The sequence below is a fragment of the Tupaia chinensis genome, unplaced genomic scaffold, assembly GCF_000334495.1.
Source record: "Tupaia chinensis unplaced genomic scaffold, TupChi_1.0 Scaffold000519_1, whole genome shotgun sequence".
NCBI lineage: Eukaryota > Metazoa > Chordata > Mammalia > Scandentia > Tupaiidae > Tupaia > Tupaia belangeri.
This window is the reverse complement of record NW_006160032.1, coordinates 356187-366001: the sequence shown is the minus strand read 5'-3', so window position 1 is coordinate 366001 and position 9815 is coordinate 356187. Positions and strand designations below refer to the sequence as shown.

The following is a 9815-nucleotide window of genomic DNA, read 5'->3' as shown; positions in this document are numbered from 1 at the left end:
ATTGGTAAATCCTTACTCAGGATGTTGCTGTACCTTACATATGCTGGGTTGTCAGAAAAGTCATGATGTTTTTGTTTTATGCAAAATGTCATGACTTTTCCGACAACTTCTAGTAAATGCCTTCAGATACTGGTCCACTAGATAAGTGAAGTCATTTTCCCCTTTGCTATTACAAGCCCATTTTGTTTATTTTGAAGATAATATTTTAATCCTTCAATTATAAAAGAAAATTATAGCACTGGAAAATTTTCTCTTTATGGAGAATAACATGAACAAAATTTACAGACTTAAGGAATCATTTCGGGAATTGTTGGAAGGTGAGTTATTTTGTAGTAACTATGCTTCAGTTGCCGTGCTGTACGCCCAGAAACTATCCATTTCAACTTCTGAACATTTGGTTTGGAACATTTGTTTGATGAATATTCAGTTAAACACTTGGATACAAGTTCTTGCCAGAAGGTCAAATCTCTGCCATTTATCTGCATAAATTTTAAAAAAAATCAATTAAAAATAAAAGTCCTACTGTATTTAACTACAATAATAAATGCATCCTATCAACATGTGTCCTTCCTCATCAGAAAAGTTGAGGATAGTTACTTAAGTTTCAAATAAACACATGCCATCTCCTTTTACCTTAGGAGACAGTATAAGTGGTTTAGTTTCTTTGACAGCTGTCAATAGGATTTACACTATGACCTTGACATACCTTGGAATGTTTTTGAAGACATTCTATTCCTTCTGTTAACTCTACACACTTTTGTGCTTGGATCTCCAATGCAATAATAGACAATGCCAACACAGAAGGCTAAAAGAGATAAAGTAAATGTCAAATATAAAAATAGGTCTGCATAAATAGGCTTAATATACAAAATATTTACCTTTGCTTTAGAAAACATGATCCTACAGTGACATGCCTTAAGTTGAGCTTCTAGTCTTTCAAAATTAAGGTTGTTTCTCCTTTAAAAAAGAAAATGGAATTAATTTTATGTAAATATTACATCTAGTCAAGGAATATTTTTAGAAAAACCCTTAAGTTATTTTCAGAGTGAATCACAGGGGACCAGAAGTTGGCTATGTCCCTGGACTCCCATGTAGTCGACCACGGTTTGAGTCTTGTATCTGGTGGCTTCAACTCAAGCCAGGCGCATGTGCATGTATATGTGCCTGTCCAAGATACCCAGAGGAGAATGGAGGAGAAGGGATTGCAGCATGGTCACCCCCGCCCCCGGGGGGTGATTTCTTACTTTCTGCCTCTGGCTTTCTGGCAAGCGCAAAAATCTCTCCAAAAAAAAAAAAAGGTGAATTATGGAAAGTAAATTATCAGAGTTAAGGAATTCCCCTTTGTCACAGACATTAACTTCCCATTTTTCAAATACAATATTCCATCTGATATATATGAAAATTCATACTGAACAATGAGTTCTGGGTTGCAAAAGAGGATTTTTTTTTTGTACCTATCTGTAAGTCTATATCAACTAAATAAAAACAGACACAGTGCTACAGAGATCTATCCATTTGTGGCATGATATCATACTACAAATATCAAAATATTTTTATTTTAATAATTCTGCATCTACAGAAGGTCCTATTTGTTTTGGATACTTATCCACTAGATTTTAAGAAATGTTCTTTTAATCCAAGAAAAAAACAGCTATTGACAACAAAAAGTCTTCTCCTGGACAGTAAAAATCAAGGAGCCACAGCTATCATTTTAGTTACTTTGTTTAGATTCTATGAGAACACTGATTTTATGCAAGATGTAGACAATTTTCTGAAATTTTTTTTTAAGAGAGTTCTTTTTGCTTTAGGGTGCATGTGCTCACTGGCAACAGACAGAAATCAGCCCCTGGAGGAATGGCCATGCTGCAATCCCTTTTCCATTCTCCTCTTGGGCACACATGCCTGGCATGTTTTAAGCCACCGGGTCTAGGACTCAAAATGTAGCCAACTATGTGTGTGTCCAGCAACATAACCATTATGCCATCTGCTGGTCCCTATAATATTCTGATTTCTAACCTTTTCCATTCAAAATAAAGGTCACATACCTTTCAAATGGCAAGTTCTCTTGAATGAGTGAATAATAGAGTTGCAGAAACTGAAAGGCAGTAGTAGCTTTGACTTTCCAATACACCTTCTCCAATACAATCTTCTCCATTCTCATCAAATCTGAAACTGTGAACCTATATTGACTAATTCGAATCAAGTCAGTTGCCAGTGGGACATTCCTCTCATCTTCTACTGATTTTACAGCCAAATAGAAGCAACTCAGTCCAACACAACCAAGGTGCTTGGGTTGTACCTATAACAAAAACAATCATAAAACAATATACCAAGTGCCTACCTCATTCCTATTAACAAAACATAAAATGCAACCTAGAACTCAGATCCATCATTACAAAAATGTGTACTTGAGGTTTACAAGCAGTCTTCAAAAAGTACATGGGAAATACATATGAAAAAATTATGCATGGATGTCTATCTTTTGCATCAAAATAAACTCACATTTCAATTCCATTTGTCTTTTTTTTTTTTTTTTTTTTTTTTTGCCATAACTCCTGTATGCTCACCAGAGCGGGAAAGTAAGAAATCACTCCCAGAGGTATGGCCATGCTGCAATTCTTTCTTTTCTACTCTCCTGGGATTTCAGCACAGACATGGGCCCTGAGTGATTTTCAAGCCACCAGGTCCAGGACTTGAACCTGTCGGTCATGGGGTGTCTAGCACTTTTACCATTACACTACTGCTGGTCCTTCCATGAACTTTTAATAGTCCCCTCACACTTGTACTTGTCAGCAGTGATGGACTTAAGATCCACGTACACCTAACTGCAGCTTGTCAATCCCATGTATACTACCTCAAACCAATTTTGGCAGTTGGATCTGTAGTATAATGTTTGCCTTCGGCATAGAGAAATTCTTTTTTTTGGAGGGGGGCTCTAGGGCACATGTGGTCGCCAGATAGAGAAAGTGAGAAATCACTCCCCAGGGGGATGACAACGCCACAATCCCCGCTCCTCCATTCTCCTCTCGGGAGATTAGGAGATTAGGCATGCACCCACATGCGCCTGGCGTGAGTTTAAGCCACCAGGTCCTGGATTTGAACCACGGTTGACTATATGGGAGTGTAGCGACATAGCCATTACATCATCTGCTGGTCCCCAGCAGAGAGAAATTCTTACTGTCTCACAAGAGTGATAAAAGTAGAAATGTAATAAGCACTAGTTCTACTTTGACCAAATCAGTTAACTGGTCAAGGACTTAATATGAGGAATGAAAGAAACACCCTACAGGCTAACTCATAAAATTTCTTTTCCCAGGCTGTTTTCTTTATAGTAGCATATATAAAACAGGTTTTAAACACTATGCCACATATTACTTGCTGTATAGTTCTGTCCACCACCAATCTTTTTCATTTACTTAACATTTTCTAAATGACCACAGTATGAGGGAGTCAAAATTCTATCCAGTGTTTTCATTCCAGCTTAAACGAAACTTTTAAGATGCTTTGCCAATATATGTACACTCTTGTAACCCCTTCAGCAGTATATTTATGCCTCTTAAACAGTCTGGTGTAATTCCTTTTCTTATGGTTTGTACTATATGATGGTTGGGTATAACCATCTTATTCCCACACAATACTTCAGGGACGGCTGTGTATTAGTACTTTGTGCAACATTTACAAGATTCTAAAGTAGTGCCTACATATGGTAAGAGTATAAAAGTTGTTTAATCAGCTCACTGAATAAGTATCTCAAACCATTCAATTCAATTACTGACTTCCTCCTATATAGGATCCACTGTATGCAGTACTGAGAACTAATGATTTTCATTCTACATTATCTCATCCTCCAGTGACCATGGGCATACAAAGGCAAATAGAAATTTAACAGTTAAGCTCTGAAAGTTACATAAAGATTTATCTAATACAAAGAGATAATTACACAAATTCTCTTCCTTCAGAAGATACTCCTTTCTCAATGTCTAGAGATTAAAGCTGGAAAAGCCAAGTGCAAGCAAGACTGACTAGGTCTAAGGCTAAAACAGTAAGATCTTTATATATAGGTGGTGATTAACACATCCTAATTATTAACATCTTAGCATTCGGCCTCTAACAAATTTCCTTACATTTAAAAAATATAATGGAAATAGCCAGAAACCTCCAGAAAGGTTTTAAAAATTAGCAGCCCCAACATTCCTACTGGTAGACTGCAATTATTGGATATTAGACTATTTGTCACCTCGGAATTTAAGGCTAACAAACGATGCATTTATTAATGCCATAGAATACAAAATTACCACAGTGTTTTGACTACTTGTCAAAAGTAAAATAGATCAAGTTTCTGAGTACCAACCTAAAGCTAACAGTTCCATCTCCAAACCACATTGAACAAAAATACATAATCAAGGTAATGTAGTTTCAGACATACCTTCATTTTAGACAGGAATCTGTCCAGTAAATTCACAGCTAGAGAAAATGTCTCCGTGTCAAAGCCAAAGAACTGAGTTAGACTAAGGAGATCTTTTACTTCAAAGTCCCTTAGCCTTGCGGTCATTCTGAGGCCATTATCGTGTGCAGACTCAATTAGTCTCAAGCCACAGACCTTTGGCTGACATCTAGACTCCTGTTCCAACAGGGCATTCAGCTGGTGTAGCAGTTTCTGAGAGTCAGTTGTTGTCAGAACCTCTATCATCTATATATAGAACAGAGCACAGAGAGGAGTGTTAGCAGCAGTCTTTCCTGCTCCCCCTGGCCATCTTTGTATTGTATTGTGCCAAGAAATTCTTTAGAACACAAGTCTCCCCTGGGGCTGGTGAATCTAAGTCGCTGCACAGCGTTGTTATTTTCTCTCCCTTCTACAAGTTGGTCACATCTTAAATCATGACTTCATACAAGACAGGAAAAACGCCTTAAAAAGTGCAAATCTTCAAGAAATACTTGTTCCAGTTATTATCAATGGATAACTATAAGTAAACACGTGGAAGAGGATACCAAAACTGCGATCAGACGGTACCATGTATTCTGTCATCTACTAACAATGGGAACTGTTCAGGGTTACTTCATCTTTTCTACGTTCCTCTTCTGTAAAGTGGGATAAGGTAATTACCTACCACACTTGTGTAGGTTAAACGAAGTCACTTAAAGCGCTTAGCACATACGGTGGGCTTTGCTTAATAAACACTGGGCAATAATAATGGGCTTATTTCGACATCTGTAAAATGAGTTTAACAATATCTGTGTCTAAGCCGCAAAGACTAAACAAGGTGATTCATTTCAAGAGGATAGCTCAGTGCCTGGTACACCGTACTCAATAGTAGTTAATTTTTATTGATGTTTAATACAGGAAACTAAAAGGGTGCTATGGGAGCACATAGTGGGGCAGGGCCTAACCTAGTCTGCAAGGTGAATCTGAAAATTCCATTCATCTAAGCGTACATATCTTCATCCCGAGCAAAATCTAAGCCCTGGATACATTAGGGTTGGGCAAGTAAGGAACCACTAACTTCACGGCTCCTCTTTCGCCCCCGGGACTGTGCTGGCAAGACACTAAGACACCAAGACACCCAGAGGGATGGATCCGGCTCCGCCCCTCCAGGCCCAGACAAGCCCAGGCTTGTGCTCAAACCAGAGGAAGCGTTAAATCGACGAAAAGGGCGCCGGCCAGACCCTGCACCCCCAGCCCTGGTCTCCAGCCTCACCCCGCGGATAACCCCCCAGTCTCAGCTCACCTTGATAGTGACTGCAGCTTCTCAGCAGTAATCACCCTCCCCGGGCCTGCTCTCACCTCACCCCACGATATCAGAACCGAGAGGCCTGTAAAGCGAGGGGACTCCGGGGCGAGAGGAGAGTGGCCCGGGGAGGGTGAGCCGTCCTGGCTGGAGGTCTCCGCAGCGCCGCCGAGACGACACTGCCCAAACCAGGGTCAGCTCGGAGCCAAAGGGGCCGCGCCTGGCCTCCGGAGAAATATATTGGAAGGCGGGGCTTTCCCGCGGGGAGGAGCCCTTTGCTGCTGATTGGTGTAGGGTTTTTGATAGATGGGCCCCACCGTCCAAAGAGAGCGAATCCATGGAGAGGAAAAGCCGGGCCAATCAACTCTCACTTCCCATTATCCAGAGTCAAATTCTCCGCCCCTGGAGGCCACACCCCTACCTCTCAGCGATTGGAGAATTGTACAAAGTGTCTTCATTCAACAGAGACCGAGCTAAATACTCTGCGCACCAACCCCTGCCCGAGTCAGGTCAATCTGCCATCAGCCGGATTGGCTAGGATATCGTACCAGAATGTACTGGGAGTTTTTGTTCTGCGCGGTTTAGTAGTCGTTCAGTGGTTCTGTACAGCCCCCTCTTTTTAAAAATACAGTGACTAGTTAAAAAAAAAGTCAAGCTTTGATTTTTCATTGCTGATAGAGAGGCGGTATATTTTCTATGGTGCGGTTTATTTAATTCCAGAGAATTCATTTCATGAGCATAGGATATCAATTGGGCCTTACCTTATTTTGCTGTGTGTATAATTTATCCAATAATGGAGTTGAACTATGTAATTTCCTGGTCTTCTACTAATTTTTAAAATTTGCTCTTTATATAAATTTATATAGAAAAGGTAGTACAATTTTTCAGTTAAGATAAGGTGTGTAGGACTGGTAAGAGGACTACATGGTAAACGTAATTGTAGTGAATATGAATCTCAGACTACAGACCATGATATGAAAAAATGTTACTCCCCTTTTTTCTTTTTCTTTTTTTTCTTTTTTCTTTTTTTTTTTTTAGGTTTATTCATTTCTTGAGAGAGAAAGGCATTCCCAAGAGAGTCTTCATGTTGTGATCTACCCTCTGCTTCAGCCAGCCTGGGTCACAGCACAAGAGAACCTGGGACTTTCCCATGTGGGTCCAGTTGTCGTACCACTGTGCTAGCACCTGGCCCCATTTTGTTGACTCTAATTAACTGCCTGTGCCAGGTTAGTGAGCATGTAACTAGCTTGAAGTCTTCCTAGATCCCCACCATCTCCCAGATAGTCGGGAGAAGCGTCTTCTAGTAGAAGGGTCAGAGGAAGGGTGCAGAGAGGCCTTCCCCTGTGTGAACCACATTGCTAAACACAGCAGAAGAGAGAGTTAGGCCCACATCAATCCACAACAAAAGGGAAGCAAACTTGTTCCCAGTGCCAGAACCGTTCTCCAAAAAGGCATCCAAAGTGAAGACACCTAATGGCTAGAAGTAGAGAAAGAGCCTCGGGTTTGAAGAAACCAGGAAATATGGCTCCATCAAAAGAAAACAATAACTCCTCTCCATCTCTTGAAGCCAGGTCACAACTCTAACAGAGTATAGTTGCATGTTTCTGTTCTCATGGCCTCTTCAGGTGCCATGGCTTTCTGAGCTTAAATAAAGGGAAAATCTGGGGACAAGCAGATGGCATAACGGTTACATCGCTTGACTCTCACATAGTCTACCCAGGTTCAGGCAGGGTGCGTGTGCCTGCATGCCCAAAATCCTGGGAGGAGAGTAGAGGAGAAGGGATTTGGTGTAAGCATTCCCCTTCAGGGATGATTTCTAACTTTCTGTCTTTCTCTGGTGAGCACACGAGCCCTATAGCAAACATCTCTCTTTTAAAAAAAGGGGAAAATCTGAAAGATTCCCTGACACCTCTGCTGTTTGCCTGACCATATTTCCCTGAGACAATATGATAGATCAAAGTTCTTGAATGAGGGTGGAAAAAGAGGGAGAAATGGAAAGGAAAACAACAGAAAAAATTAATACCTCAAAATAATACTCAACCACATAGACACATCAGTTTGAGAAAATAGGGCTCATGTGAGGAAAGGGCCTTGATCTTCCTTGAAAATAAACTTACTAATTAATATAAATCCACAAGTTAAAGAACCTTTAAGCTAATTTTTAAAGTACTTATTGCAATAATATATTAGTTTACACAAACAGTAAATTTCTCCTTTAGGCTGTTAGTCCCTTTTCCTGATTCCTAAAATTAGGGCACATGCACCCAATTTTTTTTTTTTTAATTTGCTATAGGACACATGAGCTCACTAGAGAGAGATGGAGAGACAGAAAGGGTGAAAGCATTATATTGGGTCATCAGAAAAGTTATGACACAGTTTTGCATAGAAAAAACATGACATACAAACATATGTCATGATTTTCCTGACAACCTAATATATATATATTTTCTTAATTTGCTATAGGGCACATGAATTCACCAGAGAGAGAGAGACAGAGAGAAGTAGCCATGCCACAATCCCTTCGTCATTCTCCTCTCAGGATTTTGGGCATGCATGCTCACACACCTAGTTGTTTTTCAAGCTGTTGGATCTGGGATTCAAATGGCATAGTTGGCCATTTGGTATCCAGTTGCCTCAACCATGCCACCTGTCCGGTCCTAAAATTTTTAAAATGGCCTAAGAATCATAAAATCTTTATGTAATGAAAAGTATGAACAATTCACTAATATTTATTGAACACATATGGTCCGGTGGAGAACATACCAGACTCTTCCTGTTCTGAAAGAATATGTAGTCTTATGGGAAGTGTAAACACATAGACTTTGGAATAAAATTAATGTCCAGAAATGCTTATTAACTAGCTACACGATTTCCAGCAAATTATTTAATCACATTGAGTTTCTATTTTCTTTTCTCAAAAATAGGAAGTAGAAATACCTTACTCATACAGTTATTGAGAGGATTAAATAATTGAAAATACAGAGGTAGGCACTATTCCCAGAATACAACACATTAATTTGATAAATGGTATCCTTTATTACTAAATCACCAACATTTCTTTTTAAAAGTCTTTCTTAAACTTGCATTTGGTTGTGTTTTCACTGTTGTCAGACATAATCTTCTATTTTCAGCCTAGAAGGAGAATCTGAGTATTAGAATTGTTTATTTAAACACTAGTAAAAGTAGCTAAACAGCGTAAATTAATTTTCACCCCCTATCTATACTTGAAATTTTCACTTGAGTGCTTTAGGTAATAAATAATTATTTATTGTAAAAAAAGTTTGTTCTCACATTACAAACTTATTTTAAATTTCTTTTAAAATCTCAAATTCCTTACATAAAAACAAATCATTTCACTAGCACTGAAGAAACATTAATTAAATATAAATCAAGTTAAATGGAAATTCTTTGCTTTCACTCCCTCTCCTCACCCCCACAGCCATTTTTATTTCATAATATTAGAAAATAGACCATCATTTAATAATTTAAAATTAGCAAAATATGCAAATATAACACTCAATGATCTATTCTTATAAAAGAAAGAGAATGAGCCTTTCATTAACTATGATTTTATTTTTAAAGAAGCATAAAGTTACACATAAATTTCTACCAGGAACTTTTCAAACTTTTCTAGTTCCCATGTTGTATTGAACTCCTGTCTTCGTATTTTTCATTTATACTTTTCTCTCCATCAACAATTAAGTGCAACAAAAACCAATACTCAGGACAAGAGCGTAAGGCTGGGCAGGAATCCAGGCAGTAACAGGAATATTTAAGCTTATTTTCTTCATTATAGCTTGTCAAAGTGCTTTTGAGAATCAACGATTATAACAAGCAGGTACAGCTATAGTGGTCTGTCAGCTGCAGTCCTGACTCCCAGGGAAATTCCTAATTGGTTCGGTTTGTTTCCATCTTGGAGATGGGAGGGGTTTTGTCATCCCTCCTGCTCAGTATTTCACCCTGTCTTCCGGCTCCCTGACAAATGGTCAGAACTTGTAGGCTTATTCAACTATGATGAGGGGCAAGAGAGGGCCAAAAAGACAGCTGAGTCCCTCCCCTGTCCACTTCTTAATGCCTCAGTGGCTTCAT

General features: G+C 39.1%; 1 protein-coding gene and 1 non-coding gene across 2 annotated transcripts; both read right to left on the bottom strand.

The window, feature by feature from the left end:
* Nucleotides 1-230: 230 nt before the first annotated feature.
* On the bottom strand, nt 231-5952 carry CCNG1 (cyclin G1). Its single transcript, XM_006156845.3, has 6 exons — nt 5727-5952; nt 4427-4690; nt 2046-2299; nt 879-957; nt 707-805; nt 231-479 (listed from the first exon to the last, which is right to left on the bottom strand). Exons 2-6 carry the CDS (start codon nt 4688-4690, stop codon nt 288-290), a joined length of 888 nt encoding a protein of 295 aa, XP_006156907.1. The 5' UTR covers nt 5727-5952; the 3' UTR covers nt 231-287.
* LOC114009327 (small nucleolar RNA SNORA40) lies at nt 1377-1502 on the bottom strand. The gene has a single exon (XR_003550765.1). It is a non-coding gene; the product is annotated as a small nucleolar RNA SNORA40 (small nucleolar RNA).
* Nucleotides 5953-9815: the final 3863 nt, after the last annotated feature.